Source organism: Anopheles merus, chromosome 3R (assembly GCF_017562075.2).
Source record: "Anopheles merus strain MAF chromosome 3R, AmerM5.1, whole genome shotgun sequence".
Lineage (NCBI taxonomy): Eukaryota > Metazoa > Arthropoda > Insecta > Diptera > Culicidae > Anopheles > Anopheles merus.
Window position 1 is genome coordinate 38,251,142 of NC_054084.1, and position 21,224 is coordinate 38,272,365.

General features: G+C 40.5%; 1 protein-coding gene across 5 annotated transcripts; it reads left to right on the forward strand.

Moving 5' to 3' along the window:
• Nucleotides 1-891: 891 nt before the first annotated feature.
• On the forward strand, nt 892-18,944 carry LOC121597478 (plasmanylethanolamine desaturase). 5 transcript variants are annotated; one of them, XM_041923261.1, is made up of 7 exons: nt 892-947; nt 6,959-7,816; nt 11,991-12,171; nt 16,707-16,918; nt 16,993-17,211; nt 17,314-17,483; nt 17,562-18,944. In XM_041923261.1, the coding sequence occupies exons 2-7, from the start codon at nt 7,691-7,693 to the stop codon at nt 17,650-17,652; spliced, it is 999 nt and encodes a 332-aa protein (XP_041779195.1). In that variant the 5' UTR covers nt 892-947; nt 6,959-7,690; the 3' UTR covers nt 17,653-18,944. The 5 variants fall into 5 exon arrangements, with proteins under 5 accessions (XP_041779195.1, XP_041779193.1, XP_041779194.1 ...); XM_041923259.1 differs by having other exon boundaries at nt 900-1,058; XM_041923260.1 differs by having other exon boundaries at nt 900-1,023.
• The last annotated feature ends 2,280 nt before the right edge of the window (nt 18,945-21,224 follow it).

Sequence of the window (21,224 nt, forward strand, 5' to 3'; positions counted from 1 at the left end):
TGTTGTGAGCGGGTTTATTTTTGCCACCTTGGCGCGGCACACAACAAAAGGCCCTAATTGCCAGACGTCTGTATTAGCGCGGTCTCTGGGTTGCTTAAGGTGGGGATTGTTGATGGATGGAATGGAATGTATGGAGCAGACAAACGGTGCAAAACCAATGGTAACGGAATGAGCCATTCATAGGGTGGCTTATTTTGGGAACCGCTCGAATCACTGCCGAACCGGAGCTGTATTAATCAAATATTTTTTCGCATTTTATTTTACCTCTTCATCAGGCACCATTGTGGCTCCTGTAAGCTCGAGCGGGAAAGCTTAAGAAGCACGCTTAGATTAAAATATAAAACTCACATACATACACATATTCACTCGAAAGGGAAAAATCTAATAAAAAAAAACACTAACGTCGCGTGCGACACAATTACGTGTATGTGTGCGTGCGTGCCAATGCGTGTGTCTGTGCGTGCAGCAGAGCGTGACGAACCATGCGTCTCCATTGAGTAAGCGTGCGTCAGGACCTTACAAACAAAGCCATACACCAGCTCTTCACAGAACCTCCCTTCTCCCCCAATTACGCTTGCCATTCGTTAAAGGACCCTTCATCGACGTTTGAATGTGTTAGATCGGTGCCAGACCCCTATCCAGACGCTTCGAGAGGTACATTTCGTGGACTGGTTCGTGGGTTTGGTGCCACCCATTTGGGCAGAAGAAGAAGAATAAAAAAACGGAACAAACCATCGGTACGGTAAGTCACGACCTTCGGCAGAAGCTAACTAACAACGGGCCGTGAAAAAAAAAACCAGAAACACACACACAGACCCTGACGCGCGTTCGGAAGACGGGACGGCGAGCGTTTTAGGAAACATTCTTTCCGTTGCGACTTTCAGTCACCGTCTGTCGCTGGTCAGGAATAGATCGTGCCACCAGTGTGTCAGTGTCAGCGTGTGTGTGTATGTATGAGTGGAGCAAGCTCGGATCGGTTCGGCTGGCCGGTGTATGAGCTGAGTGTATGGTTTTGTTTGTTTGGTGAGCAAGTTTGTTTGCGTTGCTCAGTATGAGGCGTGAGTAAAGAATGCGGTTCACTTCACCGTTGCACCGAAGTGACAGCCAGTTAGTGTGTGTCTGTGTGTGTGTGTGTGTGTGTGTGTGTGTGTGTGTGTGTGTGTGTGTGTGTGTGTGTGTGTGTGTGTGTGTGTGTGTGTGTGTGTGTGTGTGTGTGTGTGTGTGTGTGTGTGTGTGGTGTGTGTGTGTGTGTGTGTGTGTGTGTGTGTGTGTGTGTGTGTGTGTGTGTGTGTGTGTGTGTGTGTGTGTGTGTGTGTGTGTGTGTGTGGTGCGTGTGTGATTTGTTGTGATTTTTGTCTGCACCGATGAGATCATCACTGGCGGTGTGAGCAATCGCGAGAAATGGTTTTAAGTTTCGATTTTTTTCAAATTATTTTTTATAAAAATATGAGTGATTGAATAGGAGATCTGAATTTGTGTTTTGTATAAAATAATTAAGTGGGACGATATTGCCAGTATTGTAACGAACAAACCCAACCGCATTGAGTGCTGCTCGCCACTTTGCGCTACTCCCTGCGTAGGGATTTAAGTGTGCGAGCGTGCGGGTTGGTGAATTATTAATGGTTCCCGTTGCGACACTCGCTCACACGCCCTGACCAAATCGACACTGGACTATCAAATTGTCCATCAAGAAAAAAAACCTCTCCCACACACACACAACACAGTTGGAAGTGGACTCTCTTCCTCACCCTTGTAAGGGACGTTCGTTCACTGGTTGCTTTGTCCTGTAATCGGAGCCGACTGGCACGTTGTTCCTCCCGATTTGGTTTCCGTTGCGTGGTCCGGCGAACGGCGGAAAGCAAAAGGGCCATCGAACTGGCTGGCGCCTTCAACACGTGTAGAAATGGAGAACGTGTGAATTAGTTCCATGAAAACAAATGGGGAGGAAAAAGAAAGCATTAAGGTGAAGTGTGCAAGCGTGTGTGTGTGTGTGTGTATTGGTGACCCAATTTTCTCGCTCGATGGTAATACATTTGACCTGGTAAAATATCAAAAGGAACGTTTTTTTGGGCGGAAAACGCATGCAAAGCAGTATTTGGATTTTGAAATTCCTTCCCCCAGTGGAAAAATAATGTGGAAAACTCTGTGACGAAAATTCCTAGCTAGTAAAAGGTGACTTACATACGATTGACGCTGTTTGGTGACGGTAACAAAGGCAAGCATGCTTTCCTTGCTAGACGGAAATGGACTTCTAGGAACTGCTCAAGGAGTGTGCTCTATTCCCAGCGAGTCCATCAGCGAGGACTTGCAATCACAACAGAAATAAAAGAGCAAGTAAATGCTGCTGAAAGAGCACATAAAACCAGTGAAGCACAACCACAAAGCACAAACAGATATGACGCTTTGTGGCCACCACGAGCACGTGTTGGAATTGCAGGAAGGCTCTTCATTTTAAAAATTTAATACCACAAAAGGAAATGAAAGTAGTAAAGCTGGCATAAAAAGCGCCAAAGCGCTTGATGTTCTTTTTCGTTGGCTTGGCTTTCAAAACTTGAACCATGACGCAGCGCCGAATGTAAAAGAATCTGCCAGTGATACTCGTAAATAACCTTCAAAATGTTTGGCTCGGAAGAAGTAAAAGGAAGAAGGCGGAATACCACGAAAACAATCCACGAGAACGGTACAAGACCGTACCTGCCGGGTGTTCTTTGATTGGAGTTGGTGCATCAAGTTCGCCAGTGCGGCAAACGGTAAAGTTTCGGTTACACTACAGTTTCGTTTGTCCGCTACCCGTCATCCTGGTTGAGGCACAGGGTTGGCAAAGGGTATGTGTTTTGTCTTAGCTGTGTTGGGTGTTAGGTTGGTTTCCTCGCTTTGAAATCGGACTGTAAATAGATTCACTTGCTTCAGAGTCTTGCTGTAGGAAGTTTAAAAAGGCTAGAAAAATAGTCCAAGAGTTGAAGAGGTGAAACTGGCTCCCCCTCTTATGGCTGGCTGAATGCAGCAATGTGCATTGATTTCATTCTCATCTCTCTGTGCATTGCTCCGTGTCAGTGAAAAATAGTGGCTCTGGTCTATGTCGAGCCTGATCTTTCGATCGTGGTAGGAAGAGTGCAGAATCAAACTGTTGTTTTAACATGCTCTTCCTGAGTCCTTTCCTTCATTGCTCCATTGGGATGGGTCTTTCAATAAATGTTGAGAAAAAATGCATAAAAAATATGAGGAAAACTAAAACCAAACACAACGCAAAAAGTCTGTTTTGTCCATACGATATGAGAGTGTGTCTTGCGACGGAGAAGTAAAACATCATAGTTAGGGAAGTTAGTGAGAACGGAAGCTAGTGAGAATAAATGTAGCTTAGCGATAGGTACGGACAATGGCAATGTAGCCAGGCGATTTTTACAGTTGTGTTACAGTTGCATTAAACAACGCGTGGCTAGCGTATAAATTGCATCACTGCTCTTTTAATAATGCATGCAGCAATTGCAATTTCATTGCAGAGGTCGTTGGCCTTGCCTGTTGTGATATGATGGGTTACTTTTTATAAAAATTTCTTATTTGTATAATATATATTGTGAATTAATGGGAGTTCTTCAATGATTGAAAAGTAGATTTAAATCTAAATTATCACAATGACCAATATCTTCTTTGAATGCTTTCCTCATTGGCTAGCTCTGGGAGTTGATTCTAATGACTCACCTGTCAAACCCCACTCTGTTTGGGGACGATGCCATTACCCTTTATTAGCTAAGCAAAGACATATACTAACACAGATCAAATAATTGATAAGCGAAAAAAAAGCAAACGAAACGTCGACGGCTCTCGAGACTGAAAGGCACCACTCCACGCACACTCATTTGGATTGACTATCACGCACGAACCCACCGGGGGCCTGTCGGCTAGTGCGAACATCGACCATAAGTCAAATGGGGAAAAGAGATAAAAAAAAACGGAAGAGGATGAGTAGCAAAAATAAGTCATGGTTGGTACAGTTTTTACACGCGGTCAAATTTTCACTATCGCTGGAGTCAATCTGCAGGTTGCCGCAATTGATGTGGTCATGAATTAAAGGTTAAACTGTCACAAGCTTTAGTAGCACTCGCACTACCGTCATGTTGATTAAAAGGGAGTGATTGGTCACTGTGGAGTAACATAGGTCAATCATGAAACGATGACCTTTTAATAATTTATACGTCGCTTCGCATGTTACTTCAATCGAATTATTTATCGATGTGAGGGACAAATTATATTACCTTTCGATGGAATCATATATGCAATAAAAAAGGAAAACAATCACCATGCAATTAGTAAAATTAAGTTTCTGTTTGTAAGTTATGCATGTTTGTCTAACCACATTTTCAGAAGCTAATAAGCGCCTATTTATTATGAAGTGGTTTAATAGCAATCAGTAAATGTTCTAGAATACTATGATTTATCAGTTATAATGCAGGTGAAAAAAATCAAAACTCAAAACCATTATTTAATAAAAGGATGATTGAAATGAAGAATAATATGAACTATTTTTATAACTATAAACTTTTTTTCTTGCCTCATGAAGATTCTAAGAAGATTAATAATTCTAGCCCATCTACTACGGGTACCATTTTGTACCTTAACACCTAAATGGACAATTTAATGATTGCTTATTATCAAAAAGTAATTGAAGTGATACATAAGATATACAGCGTTAGAGAAACATTAAAAAACGAAATAAAACAAGTTACTCAATGTAAACATTAGTACAATTTTGTTTCTTCCTAATGCAAATGTAGCTTTAATTATTGAAAATATCAATTTTTGTCTGTCTATCAAGTCTGTTCATGAAACAACGTATTTAAATAAAAGTTTATCATCAGCTTATTTTACAAATTTATTATTTATATATAATTAACTCCCTTAAACACATACCTAGCCGGTCTCATGGTACAGTCGTCAACTCGTACGACTTAACAACATGCCCGTCATGGGTTCAAGCCCCAAATAGACCGTGCCGCCATACGTAGGACTGACTATCCTGCTATGGGAGGAAATCAATAAGTCACTGAAAGCCAACCCCACAAGTGTGTTGGCAGGCCTTGACCGGCATCGGTTGTTGAGCCAAAGAAGAAGAAGAAGAAGAAACACATACCTACAAAAGGAGATGTATTTTTTTTACAAAACTCTTAAAAAACCCATCCACAATACGTTATGTTATAGACAAGTTAGAAACCATGCTCCATCCGACCCAATACCATAAAATATGACGCGTTTACTACGCTCGATTATATGACTGATCCATTGTCGGATCGGTTGATGGGTAACGATCGACAGCTACACCTTGCACACCGTGCTCAGGCTTACCAGTCACACCCGCCAAAGGTGATTTTCACTTGCTTTTCACTAATTTTGGAGGTTTTATTTTTAGGTGCCACTAAACCTTACACCCCCCTCTCCCCGTCTACTTGGTCGCGTCCTCCATCTCGTCGGCTGCAATATTGTTGTTGTTTTCCCATCCTTCTTCATCGAAAACGAAAAAGCGACGGAAAATTGCGCCAACATAAACCATTTACATCAGCCCTCCCCTCCATTCCTGGGTTTGAGTTCGCTGTCGTAATCCATCATCGAGGTCAAAGGAATTTTGCGACCACCCTCGGCACCTTTCCCGCCAACCGTTACCGGATCAGTTTTCAGTAGCAACGAAATGTGTCTCTCGTGTTTTGTGTTGTTGTTGTTGTTGTTGTTGTTTGCCGTTTTCTTCAACACATCTTTAGGACGCAGCCAAGACGCTGACACACTACCTACTCTAAGTAACGTTCGAGTGCACGCGCTCGACACGCAAGGTAGCACACTCTTCCATCGTGTGCGGTTTCGGTGCAGCCTCGGGTGCTGTGAGCTGGTACCGAAAATGGAGCGTGACGTCATGGCACAGACTAGTATAGGGAAAACGAGAGCGAGAATTGTTGTTTTTTTTTTTTTGGGATCCTCACTGTCGAAGAATGTCAACCACCGTCATCAGGTCCGGCAGGTTTACGGGTGTCTGCCGTGTTTGGCGGGGGTTGCAAAATGTATTACAGTACTAATCGAAGGTCAATGTGACGTAAAAATTGGTTGGAAAATAAAACCTTCGAGGAAGTAAATCATTCCTAATCGTTAGCCGCATTTGTTCCAGTAGAATCAAGGCGAGTTTTGCGATTGGTAAAACTTTTCCCAAGACTTTAACACTGATGGTTGAGGTTCGTAGACACTGAGAAAAAGTTGTATCCGTTCATCACTAACCAGGTATGATGGGCGCTTCGGGAAGTTTCTGTTTGTGTTCGTTTGAATGGAACGTTGGCAGCACGGTTCCTTGTTTGGTTTGGATGCGTGAGAAAAACGGCATTTGCAGCTGGTCGATAAATTAAACGTCGACTTATAAAATATGCAAAACACATCACATCGAGGTTTTGGGGTGGGATTACTTTCAAGCTTTATAAAGGATTGCTGGTGGTATCTGTTCAGAAGAGCGGGGAAACGCTAACGTATCGATGCGAATAAATATTTCACTATGAGAAGCATCCGCTTGGGCATTGCAGGTGTTGCAACATTTTAATCCCACGTGGGATACTATTCGATCGTAATCAACCACATATAGAGGAACACATTGTGCATACACGAAAATCTAAAGCTATTGTCCCTGGAAATGTGTAACTTGCACCTTTCTATTCACTCCAGGGGCTTAGTAAGAAAGGGTCCAACAGGTGGTTTACTGCTTCATTTTCACTGAATAAAAGGAGGTTAAAGGCAACAAGGAAATAAAGAATAAAACAACCCAAATCTAAATCACACTTTCGGTGGATGTTGAGTGGATTATTGCAGTGTCAACCCCAGGACCGTATAATGAAATCATCTTCTTGTAGTCGCACAGTTCTCCTCATCCCTTGTTTCCACTTCTCGCCTGTCTAACCATTCCCTTATCTATGTATTTTCTTACCCAATTTAGGTTGCCTTTGAAGATACAATCTAGAAGGACTCTAGAAAAGGCACAGAAAATAAAAACCGCAAAAAGGACAAACTCCTCGCCCGGTAGAGTGCATAAAGCGTGGTGCTTTTATTTGAATACAAATTATAAACTGTGATAATCCGTACGGGAGATGAAGGATATGTACACCCTGACCCCAGATGATTAGGGTCATCGAATGATATGCCGTACTGTCGTATGTGTGTGTATGTGTGTAGGTGTGAAAGTGAGTGAGTGCTTCTGTTTCTGAATAAAGAGACCGATAAAAAGGTTGTGGATAAAGCAACAGGGAGGTGAGAAAGTGAGAGTGGTTTAGTAAAAGTGAGTGGTTTAGTACGCCAGTGAAATATATACCAACTCAAGTGTTGTTTTGTACCGCAGTGAAAAGGAAAATTCCCGTTTCGAGTGTATCTCACATTTTTCGGGCAGCGGCCAGAATAAACGGTTTCGAAGAAAGCTCTAGTGCAATATACGTTATGTGAGTGTGTTTGTGTGAGAGGGTGCTTGTGGAGTGAAACCCAAAGTCTTGGCAGCAAACCGGAAGGATCGCACTCTGTTGCTTCAGCTCGTAAATCGTGTACCTACTTGAGTCAGCAATTTTTCCGTCAGTTCGGTTTTTTTCTTCTAGTTTCCTGTTCCACGCGCCACTAACCGTGTGTGTGTGTGTTTTTTTATCAACGGTTTTTTTTGTTCTGAGTTTCATGGAACACTAGCATGGATTTGATATCGCTACCACCCTGCTCGAGACGCACGGATCTGACGGCAATGGCGAACGAGCAACCGATGGCATTGTCGCCGGCGTCCACCTCGGCGATTAAGATCTCGACGACATTTTTAAAGGTATATGGGTCCGATTGGCCAGCAGCTTTATAAATTTCGCTTGTTTCTTTTTCCATTCATAGTTACACGCATGCCCAGAATACTTGTTTCTGTGCTTTCTTTAAGGTTTCGTGTGCAAAGCTTTCTTTTTGCTATTATGTCGTAAAGAGGAATATCGATGGTTATGTTTCGTTTATGGTTTCTTCTTCTAAGCGTAGCTGGGCAAGATCCGTTTTTGGCGATTCAGTTTCATTTCAGGCGCTTCAGTTTGGCGAGGCGTCTTTTTGTACTTCAGATTGTGTATAAAAATTAACATTTTTCTTTTGATTTTGCGTATTTTAAAATACTCTGTTATACTATACGTCCTAACCTCCTCGTTTAATAAGGTATTTCGTGTATCACTTTGGATGGATTCCTTCACACACCGGGATCACTGGCAATGAAAAGACAGATGAACTACAAACATCTGTGGACAGGTTAAAGCAGTAGTTTCACATAAACTGCTCTACTGCTCTTATAAACTACACTTAAAATTTTTGTTACTTTTCATGAAAGTGACGTTATTTTGAACGATAAACTATCGTATTATGTTGTACTATTTTTTATTTGCCGATTTAAATGTATTTTTAGAGACTTTCGTGAAAATGCAAACACTGTTTTTGTTCGTAGTTTGGGCAGTTTGGTCATATTTTTGGCAGAATGTGCTCCTATTTTCGGCAACGCGAATACGGGTCGGTAAATGTTTAAATTAATGCCAATAGGTAGACAAAAAATTTTAACACAGTTTTACACTCTCGCTTTCTTAAGATTGGTGTTGAAAAGTACTTAAATTATTAATTTTATGTTACCCATTTTGGTCATTTTTCTGGCATTTTTTACAGTCTCTCACGGCTCCGACTGTCTCACAAATTATCATTTTTCTCTCAAGTTATTTGATTATTTATAGGGAAATTGGTGATATTTGAAACAAGAAATGAAATGTTAAGGCCGGGATATACTGTCGGTAATCGCTAGTGTAATTTCGAGTTTCACTAGCGCATCTGGCAGCATGGAAAAATAACATTTATTTTCACTAGCGCAAAACATGAAAAAAAAAACACATTTTCTGAAGTGGCTCCAAATTATTTAGCAAATTGCTGCGAATACAATACCATTTACCAGATGCGCTAGTGAAAATCGAAATTACACTAACGAGTACGGACAGTGTCCCCCAGCCTCTATGTGTTGACATACGCATTGTAGTGTTCTGATCAAGTTTTAAAGGAATATACAGCAAAATCAAAAGTATGTTATTGTTTCAAGTCCCGAATAGACCGTGCCCCCATACGTAGCACTGACTATTCTGCTATGGTAATAAAAAGTCACTGAAAGCCAAGCCACTTCACTCGTGGGTACAGGCAGGCCTTGACCGTCAGCGGTTGTTGTGCCAAAGAAGAAGAAGAAGTTATTGTTTCAAGTTTCGGCAGGAGCTTACAGCATTGATCTGTAAAAAATTAACATTTACCGTGTACCTTTTTTCGGCAGCATTTAAAGAGTAAAGAAAACTTGTTTTTTGTGATTTTAAAATTCCAAGCGGGCTAGTAGACATATAATAGAACCATAGAATCTTTCATAAAAACATTTTTCATTGTTTTAGTGCTCTGGTTCTCTTAATAATGAAACCTGCCGAACTATTGCCTGAGAGCAAATCTGCTGAAACATGTTGAACTCTGCAATTTTTGTTTGATATTTTGAAAAATATGCAAGGAAATGATGTGAAACATCGTATATGAATAACAAATGAGCATATTTCTATTTAAAAAATATGTGTTGAGGCAATTTTCAACGCGTTTTTGCGTAATTACACGTTTTTAGCGATCCTGCCGAAAACAAGTACACTGCCGAACACTGGTACAGTTACCCCTTATGTATTGTAATAATGGCTGTCATAAGTCTCTTACTGCTCATTAGTTTTCTCAATGACTGTACTTCTATCCTTCCTTTTAACGGGTTCTTGCTATTTCTACAGTATTTTCTACAGCAGGTTGTCTAGTCGTTCAATACTGGCTCTGTAAATTCTCTACATGGTGTACTTTTATCGGTTTAGCCCTGTGTTCTGAAAAATGTTCTACTGAAAAATTTGATCCGAGTCTCTCTTTCAAAGAGCATATGGACTTTGTCATCAATAAGGCCAACAAATGTCTTGGATATATTTGTCGTATGTCCACTGAAATACGCGATCCTTCCTTTCTTAAGACCCTTGATTGTTGCTGGGTCCACTCCGTACTGGAATATCATCTGGTCTCCTCTCCGCTTATCTCTGTCCCAAAGGATTGGGAGGATCCAGTGACGATTTACAAGGATTTTATTTCGTAAGTCGCTGGTCATAATCACTCTATTCCCCTTCCTTCGTATGATGATAGATGCGCTCTATTAGGCCTAGTTAAGTTGAAGCATCGCCTATCGGTCGTTCAGGCTTCTTTCGTGGCTGGCCTGATACTTAGTAGGATTGATACTCCTTCCCTTGTGTCTCGTGTATATTTTAATGCTCCTTTTCGCTCCTTATGATTTCGCTGTCGTCTCCAGATACCTATGTGTGGCACACGTTTTGCTCGCAATAAGCCATTTTCAAGACCTATTTCGTCTGTTAAGAGTGCCTCAGAGCTGTTCAATTTAAACCTATCCCTTACCGTCTACCGATCCCGTCTTCGATCATTTTTCATATCATATCATCATCTTCTTCCATACTTTTCTTACTCCCGAATATTGTACGCCTTAGTTAGTAAGCACTATTGCTGTACCTATATGTATATATATATATATATATATATATATATATATATATATATATATATATATATATATATATATATATATATATATATGTATATATATGAATATTTTTATTTTTCACTGAATAAATGGATATTGAAATTCATTTTCAATAAGTTTACACAAAACATCCGAGATAATTTTGGTCACAGCCCACAAAGGTACCACATTTCAGGGCGCAATTAAACGCCTGAAGGACAATTAATTGCACGCATAATTAATGCAGAACAGGCTGTCGATAATGATAATGACGATAGCGGGTGCGATGGCGCGCAAATTAAATGGAATGATCATAGCTATACCTTCTGTCGGTACTGGAATGTTGTTGTTGATTGATTGCTAATGCTAAAACCCTATTTACTCGTGCAAAGCATCGGGCTCGAAGAACATTTCTGCATGCATTAAGACGCTTCCGAGTACGATTGATCGAGCAAATACTATTCGAATTATTAGATTCCTGATTGTGCATCTGCCTCTGGCACACGATAGCTGCCTGTTGGAACAATTCATGCATAAGATTGCGCATTCACACATCTGCTGCTGCCGCTTCCATAGCATCGGTGCATCTCGAACGGGCATGATTGTTATCATCATCTTCATCGTCAACATCTGCCCTCAGCTTATCAAGGTGTAGGGTTTGTTTGAACAGGAATACAATAATTTCCCCATGAATCTCTCCATTAGGCAGGGATGAAAAAGAGCCAGAAAAGGGTAGGAGAAGGGGGCAGAGCTTTTGTCTCGTTTTGTGTCGTTCCATTAAACTGTGCTTCCTGGAGTGCCGCTACACAATTTGCCGACTTTATTCTTATCCTGGTTCCTCTTCCGCTCCTCGCAGTGTAGCGCCATTGCCGGCGCATTAGCAACGTTGAACAGGTTGCAATTCAACGGCGCCAAGCTATGTGTGTGTCTATCATGCTGCACGCAAGCCACAACCGTGGTCGTGTTGGGCGAACGACCCCAAAACCTCGAGAAACGGGACCCATGGTTGCATGTGTCGCTTGCCATGCAGTTCAGCAGCTTATTTTTGCACCGAGCAGTTGAGTGAATTTGATAACGCGCTAGGCACTTCTACCTTACGGAAAGGGGTAGCACTACTGCACACAATCGCACACACAAGCGAAGAGCGCTGTTAAGAACGCTGACGCCAAGAATGTTGACGCCAATCGGTCGATGTCTCCCCAGCGCGTGCAGTACCGGCTAACCAAGGGGACCGAAAATAATCATTGTAGCTAAAACAGTGTAATTCGTCGCGCTGTCGGTGTGCTTGCCTTCTTCGGTTTCACTGCACTTCATTGTACGCCACCCTCTTTAGGAGCTCAATCATTACCCCTGCTTCCTTGTCTAGTTGGTTCTAATTTAATCCATCCATAACATCTGCTTCCAGACGCCTGTCAAGACGGACCAGGAAATACTCCAAAACTCTATGCTGGAAGATGACCCAAATTCCAACACAATACTCCCAAGCAACGAGCTGAGCGAAGAGCACCGTAGGAGCCTGGAGAAGCCGGCACGCTGGGGACCACGGCACAAAGGAGCACAGGAGCTGGCGAAGCTGTACAGTAATGGTAAGTGGAGGACGTGATGTTCTTGCTTTGATAGTTAAACTTTCCCATAAGACGAATATCCCACCCGCGGAGCAGCTGTCTCGTGAGCAGAATGGCTTAATTACGCGCTGCATAGGGAATTTCCTGAACGTGATTGACGTTTTGGACTGACTCCTTACGCGATAAGATAATCCGAGAGTGAAATGCGTAAGCACAAAAGCTAAAGGTGTGGTGTCCGTGTAGCTTCTTGTTGGTAGTTGGCAGTAAGGATGTACATATTCATATGCCTGCTGCTAACGCAACTGTTATTTGTATCTACGACAAAGGAGTTGTTGAGCTCAGGCACACCATTGAGGGTGATTTAATAACCGCTCTCTGGCTGGACTTGTAGTTTATGATTTGTGCCGGTTAGTGCCGGTGATTAAATTGCTCCATCAGAGAGCTCAGTTGGTGCTTTGCGATTGGTTGCTAAACGACAATTAGAGCAAAGGTTACGTGTTGATGGGGCACATGTAGATGGACTTATAGAATGGAGCACTAAGAGGTAACGGATAGGACAGACAAGGACTAGGAAATTAAAATACATTCTGTCAACAGTATCTGTCATGGGAAACTGGTAATTATTTTCAATAGAAACCTTTCATTTCATAATTGAAATGCAAATGGTTTTGTGCCGGTCGTGTGTATGATTTAATGTATGAACTATTTAGTCCCAGATTTTGCACACCTTGGTGGTTTTATACCATTATGGGATTAGTTTAAAAATTATTATTCAACTAAAATTTAATACTGAGCATATCAAAAGCTACTTTTAGCCAATCAAAATAGCATTTACAAAAACTAATTCGTTTGTTAACATTCTATGTGCTTATTATGGTGTGCTTATAATTGAATTTCGTTTAGTTATCCGTTTACTGCATTAATGCTGCTGGCGGATGTGTTGCTCCGTCGCAGCGCACAACGCCGGTGCTTTACATCGAGTCAGGTATATTTTTCCTTCGTCGACCGGAAAGTGTCTCCGACTATTAAGAAACGAGCGATTCTGAGGTTTGTGTTCGAATGCGCTTACTTTATTTAGGTTTTTATTTCTTATATGCTATTTGGTTGCTGACCGCATATAGGTCAGTTAACTGTAACTGTGACTATTTTGACATCAATTTTTATTTATACTGAATACGACATGCACCTATGGTTCATGAATTGCGTAAGGTTACTTCCTCGTTTGAACCGTGAGAACGGTTGACTACCTATTAATGTTTGTTGCGTTTCTGAAGCGCGCGCTATTGCTTGAGGCGTGTTTTGCTTGATATATGTTTACTTGAACTTTTGTTTTAACTTGAAGTGTTTCAACTTGAAGTGTTTTACTTCACTACATCCGCATATATGCTTTTACTTCACAATGAGGTCGTACGCAACATGCATATTATGAAGGATTATGAGCATCTATGAAGTCTACACATCTATGATATTTAACATGATGTCTATTACTTACTATACAATATTAGCAAACGTCATGATGCGAGAACTGACCACTATCCGGTCACCGTTGTCATGAAAATCTGAACTCATGGTGCATTCATTTATTAAAATATATTTTACCCAATTTCCATACTAAACGAGAAGCTATAAATTACATAACTTGTAGGTATGGAATGCACTGGTGAGGATGCTATTTCAAAATTTCTGCATCAGATTATTGCATCTTTGTCAAACAATTCTATAGAATCATAGAATCAAAAGAAATCGATCATCGATGTTAGCCCGTACGACATTCCATGTCATCTGATGCACTTTCGTTTTACCCACTGTTGCTGTTTCGATTTCTTGCGTCCGACAGTTGGCAATATTTTTTGTGCCAACTCAAACACAACCTTGAGACAGCGCACAATGAAGGATATGCATTACCTTCTGTTGCATTCGATTTGGCAACCAGTATTCAAAAAATGCTTTCGCTCATTGAACGGATAAGGTCAAACGTGTTCGTCGTGGAACCGTTCGAACTAGGATGACAATAAATGCTCCATTTTCTGCAGCACTAAAGCAGCGCTGAGACGATGGCTTGTGCTATAAATATGTCTTTCATTTGTTTGTTATGTTGGCTGGGTAATGTTAGAACGAATTCTAAAGGTTAGCACTATATATAGAACACGGGATCTTTTTCCTTGCTTTATAGTAATTATACATTTGTTTGAAGATATTTGTATTAGTCGGATCCAGGGTACAGCGTTTGCCTGTTTCGACTCCGTAGCTCTATTAGGTCGTTCCGACAGACTTTTGTGTTGCTCGGCGTTATGAAGCACACCAACAGAAAGCCATCGGAACCGGATGTACTATACCGGTCCTTCACAATCCCCTCAACTAACCCACTTTTGATTGCTAGAACCAACGACTTCTGCGAGTGGTGGTGGTGTTGTTGGTGGCTGTAGTTCCATCGAGAAGCACCACGGGACATCACCACCTTTTGTGACCCCGTGCGCCACATTGTTCGGTATGCCCAGAGGGCCATAAATAGCTCCCGCACAGCCAATCGGTCAGAAGCTTTGTTTGGTTGAGTGGGTTTGCTACAGGTTTCACATTTGAGCTGCCCTCCAAATGGACCGACCATTCTGAACCGGTTGGCGACGCCTGGTCATTAGCCGGTCAGTTGAAAGATTGTTTTATGTAAATGAGATTTGACTGTTGATATTTACCCGGTCGGTTCTGTTCTGTCGTTTCCTTCCGCACCTATAGTCAATGAGCTCCATTTGACAGTGTTTGTTTCTGCTACCTTTAAGAGGGCCCGGGTGTACAGCTGCACCCCATGATGGCGAACGAAAGGTACAGGTGGTGTTTAAGCAACTCATACTCATCATGCTATACACTAATGGGGCACGCTTAGTCGGTCACGGGAGTTGCGGTTAGCATCAAGTTGATTGAAGATTACTGCGAAATTGGCCGTAGAAAATTGTGGCACATGGTACATGGTATAGCTGCTTGCGTAGATCGGGACGTCACTGACGATCGATTGGATTTTTGGTTTGGGTGCGCTTTTATGGCTGGCAAAAAGGAACGAGGTGGTTTTAGAAAGGTGAAGTGAATTTGGTTGTTTGTGATTTAATGTACGGGAAAGCAAAAAGGAAACTAGACATGTTTATTCAGTAGATCTGTCAACTCGTACAACTTAACAACATGCGTCATGAGTCGACTTGCAAAAGAAAAAAAAAATGAAATAACAGGAATAGAGGACAGGATCATGAAATATTGTTGGATTATATTTGAAATACTTAAGTAGTTTATTTTATGTTTTGCATGTTATAGGTGCATGATGAAGCAACGAACTTGAATGAAGTTAGTTTAATTGTTTTAAACCACTCATCGGCCTAATTGCTAAATCACTCATCTTCCTGGACACTCATGGCTGCGTGGTACACAAAAAGTCTTCTAGACGGTGGGGCTCGGGTTAATAATAAGCCGTGACCATGAGTCCTGTGGATGGGAGACTCGGACCCATATACTATATGAATATGTAATTAAATCTATTCCAAAAGTCCAGAACGGCTAAATTAAAATTTAGTATGTCGTAAATGTTTACAAAACGGTCATTAATAATATTAAACATTAACAATCAAACATACTGAGAAAGAAATATGACAACGGATGCTAATGTTAAGAAAACTATTATATATTTTAATATTGTAAATAAGACCATCTTTTTGTCGTATTTCGAAGGGCTGTGAACCGGGATAAGAATTGTAAAGAAAACTGCACCAAGATAGCAACACAGTCATATAGGGTAATTGTAAGAGGACATGAAAAGAGAATAGAATAGGATTGCTTATAGAGATGCTTGCTTGAAAACCTTTAAATTTGCCCAGCAGTTAGTAAAGACATCTGAGGCTTTGTTGCAAATCCTTGTAACCGGGAATTTTGTCGAAAGTTCAACGGTTTCAGATCAACCATAACGCATACTTTTATGCAGACAAAACTGTTATAAATTATGCTTTTTTAATGATAGTTAGATAGTAAAAATACACATAATCATGCGCTAATTTTGACAAACACTGTCAATCATGCAATGCGTTAAACATAACCACAACTTACTTACTAATCCAGCGCTACAACCGCTTTGCGGTCTTGGCCTGCCTCAGGAGTGTCCGACATAACCACAACAGAGATATTTAAAAGTACCTTGCGCTTATACGAATTTGGTGTCAAGCGTTTTTATCATTGTATGATTGGTGATTGATCCCCCAAAACCTCATAATTGACATTTAGTTGCGGTTTAATGTAATTAATTTCAAGACCGGGAAAGCTCGTGTCTGGCGTTAGCTTCTTTTTTTATTGCCCAGTGTGGTTTGTTGAGGCGTGGAATGTTTAATTAATATCATTTCGTTTCTTATTGCGGTTATGTGAGGGTTATCACAAGCTATGTGACAGTCTATACAGACACCTCTTCCTCTTCGCAGGTTTACTTACCTATTCTTTCCCTTCTCAGAGGTTTTGTGTGTACATTGTGCTTGTGAAGGTTTTTTTTCTACAGGCAACACCAGCATAATTGTTTATTCCTATCATTCCAGGAAAGCGAACTCAGGAACTGATCTGTGTCTATATTTGCATCTCACTAATGATACTGAATTTGGGCTTAATATTACGGCACTTCCGTTTGGAGCGCATCAGCAACGTAGTAGTGGCTGCCATTTTTGGCATTCTGACGGCAGACTTCGGTTCGGGGCTGGTACACTGGGGTGCCGACACCTGGGGTTCCGTAGACTTGCCCATCGTGGGTAAGGTAGGTTGTGATTGGATTGAAGGCTTCTGAATGCTTCGCAGCACTTAACGTTTTCCTTGTTTTCCTTCGTGCAGAATTTTCTTCGGCCATTCCGGGAGCATCATATTGATCCGACGTCCATCACGCGCCATGACTTTATCGAAACGAACGGGGACAACTTTATGGTCGCACTGCCCATTCTCGGGAAGTTGGCGTGGAACTTTTTCACCAAAACGAACGCAGAAATACAGCAGGACTATGCCATCAGTGCGTACTTGTTTCTCTGTTCAATTTTCATTGCCATGACGAATCAGGTAAGTGGGTTGAAAGAGAGATTTGCAGTACCTGTTCGGGGATCAAGTTGTTGAACGGTTGGCTGAAGTATCTATTACTGCATACCTTTTTTCCTTTGACAGATTCACAAGTGGTCTCATACGTACTGGGGCCTACCGAAGTGGGTCCTGTTTCTGCAGAATCACCATATCATTTTGCCAAGACGCCATCATCGCATTCACCATGTGGCACCTCACGAAACGTACTTCTGCATAACGACAGGTTGGCTGAACTGGCCGCTGGAAAAGATAAAGTAATTCCTTATTAACGAATAAATGAACCATGTGAGGTGTGTAAGAGAGCATTCAATTTATTTTTCTTTTTTCAACAGGTTTTGGTCAACGCTGGAAGCAATCATTGAACTATCGACAGGCCATAAGCCCCGGGCGGATGATTTCAAATGGGCTCAAAAGCGTACTTGATCCTTTTCCATTATGGCGTTTCCGCTAAACCGTACCATGCAGGCCGGACAATTGTATTGCGTGGTATCAAAAGTTCTGAGCTAGGATGATAACGATATTCTTAAAAAGCGAGCAAACGGATTAACAGAATCGCTTTTGAATTGCACTCACACAAAAACCATTTTACCAGTAGTGTTTTGTACAAATAACAACGCGATGGCCGAAAAGAAGCTTCACCGCTGCTTAAATCGTACATCGTTGCTTTATGTATTTTAGGACCGTTTTTATCGTACGTTTTGAGCAATTTTGATATTTTATAGCTCCAATGTCTGTTCGATGCAATGTTAAACTGCAAGGTTAGAGAAGAAAAAGCTTTGAAAGATCACATTAAAAAAGCTACAAACATTGCATTAAATTAAGCTAACAATTAAGCAGAATTGCCTCAGGAAGTTAAAGTTAAAAGGGAGTACACGCCTGCAACAGTGCATTATTTAAGTCAAAATCGGAGTCCTTTATGCACAAAATCAATTGAAAACTTTAAAGAAACGGATGCAAAGTATACTATGGAAAGGTTTTGTATAGAATTGATTCAGTGTGAAATATAATGAAAAACTAATCGTATTTTTATAATTTTTTTAAAACATCATTTTTTATAATTTGTTGTGGATAATTGTATACGACCAATTTGAAATTATTAGATAATTCTTATCAGTTTCCTTTGTCTATTAATAAAATAAAAATGAATTCATGAACAACATCCTTATTTGACACGCGATGCCTCATTGTACAACAAGCACAAGTCAAGCAACAAAGTTACAAATGAAAAAGTAAAAAGAGACAAATACATGAAATAAAGCTTACGCAAAACAACTATATTTCAGCAAAAAAAAAAATGCACAGATTCAAATACGACACTTTATCACACTAGCGTAAGACACTGAACGTACAATCACTTTTTTGAATGTATTATATAGCGGCATATAAGGGTTTGGGGAACAATAAACACACTGTGCTACAATTTTTAAACCGTAAGGATAAGATTAGTAGAGTCGAACACAAGTTTTGTGAATGAAACCCTAACAAAACGATTGCTGTTGAAGTATTTGAGGGAAGTGAAGCAGTAAAAGCGAGCAGATAGAGCGTTGAGCAAGAGCTTTTTTGCACAAATAACAGAATCATGTTCAAGAGTAAGTTTCTGTTAAAGAAGCAAAGCTAAAGGATTTTGTTGGAGAAGGCGGGATGATTTATTTAATAGTTTGATTAAGTTGTACATTATACGAGATGATCATATGAATACATCGCTTGTAAGCAAACATCTATACTACTATAATTATGAATAACAAATTTTAAATACACACGGAAAGAACAATATTTCATAGAATCCTATTTAGCAGAGTTGGGCCTTGGTTTAATCAACCGTAGTCCTTGGCGGGACTAGTTTTGATGATTGGGTTACTGTGAAATATTACTGCGTTGATGTATGTAACTGTAGTTGTAACTAACAGCAGGACAATCAAACCTTTTTTCTTGTTATTGGAGTAGGATAGTAGATCATGGATGGTATAAATCATAAACATTTTTGAACCACGGTTTTCAACCAGGAGAGATAATTCGGACCTTGACATTTTTGGGCGGGCTGTAGAAAAAAAAAATAAGAAAGAGAGATAATTTCTCTTCATGAACATACTATTAAAGGTATTTATCTCTATAATAATCTATGACCTTGCAAGCGGCATTTCGTCAGCTATCCGGAATTTTCGCAGTGGTGGACGAAGACATCCATACAGGTTTGTTTTTAAGATCTACCTCGATTTTTTTTTATTATTCCTCCTTAGTTTTTGCGTCAAAATTGTTGAAATGTAGCTTTTGTATCATGTTGTTCAAGAAAGTTTCGATGGAACGCAGCTGGGAGATGTTGGACCGATTCGCGTACAAGGGTGTTATATTCAAATTCCGCGGAAACTTGCTTGAAATTATCGATTTCAGTTTTGGAGGCATTGCTTCACAAACTGCCGCACAGTGTCCGTTTTAGATTTTGTTTCGATTTTTGTGAAGCCAGTTCAAAGCCGGGGTGGAGTATTACAAGGTTAAAAATCGTGGGTTACGATAGGAAGGCAGTAAAGACTTGAGAAGAAGGCTGAAGAAATAAAGTTTCGAAATTGTCAAACAGGATAAACTAAAGTCATACACTGCCCTAGTCTGGATTGTCACGCCGAAAACAACCTCCTACCCCTTCCCCCCCATTCGCACAAGTACTTGTGACAGGGAAATAGAATCCTACATGCACCTTTCAAAGGGGAAAAGATTCAAACAATTTGAATCATGTTCATGTTCTAGAACATCAAATGTCTTTAGTAAGTATACCCTATGGTTGTGGCTTGTTGAGCTGCAAAATTTAAATTTTGAATTTTCGTTTATTTATATTCAATAGAAGGTATGACGGGCCGGTCTGGTGGTACAGTCATCAACTCGTACGACTTAACAACATGCCCGTTATGGGTTCAAGCCCCGAATAGATCGTGCCCCTATACGTAGGACTGACTATCCTGCTATGGTAACAATAAGTCACTGAAAGCCAAGCTCACTTCACTAATGGGTACAGTCAGGCCTTGACCGACAGCGGTTGTTGTGCCAAAGAAGAAGAAGAAGAAGGTATGACACCCTGTAGCGAATAAAACATACCCTTTCATGATTCATGATTAATTCAAGTTCGGAAGTTCGATAGCTCCTATCGTTCTGTTTAGGACTATCAAGCGTCTATGCTATAGTTGTGCAATTGTCCATAATATTGTCCATCTAAATACTTCTTTTGTCCCCACTTTGTTTTGCTGTGTTTTCCTTTTTTGCTACTGAATTTTTGTGTGGTGATTCATGTACTATATTATTATTGTTTGCTTCAGTGTTGTGAATTATGCCTATTTCTTACATCTCCAAACGATTCAAAAATGAATTGACTGAACTCGTTGAAAAAATCTTATAATTTTTAAACGATAGCTCCTATCCTTCGCCGTTGTTACATATTTCTTGCATCCTCAATAATTGAAAACTCATTCTAGTTTTAGACCGTGCGTTTAGACATACCGTGAGAATTTCACGCCGTGAAACACATGGCTTAAACAATATTCACCATAAAACACATTGATATTGTATGAACATCACATCGCATTGGTGATGTCTTCGGTTTTGGCATGGATTTAACTCCCACATAATACATGATGGGCGCAGCTATAGAAGAAACGATTCGTTTGTTATAATTTAACTGGGGTTTATTCGCTACAGTTGTTAAGATGCCCTTCAAAGTTTGAATAAGTTCTTAATAGAATGAAAATAAATTCTCTCTTGGTGTGCTGTTGAATAATTAATTCTGTTGAAGACGTGACCAAAGTCATTTTAAAACATTCTATAAAATATTCATTATGCTGCCAATCACCATCAAGACATGTGTCAAGATGCTTTCTAAAATGTTCTCATCCTTGTGAAGGTGTTAATGGGTTCAATTATACTACAGGTCGCTAAAAGCTGCCTCGTCAGTAGCCGATTATCATTCGCCAAACGGTGACTTCTCGATAATGTACACTGCGATCGAATTCTAC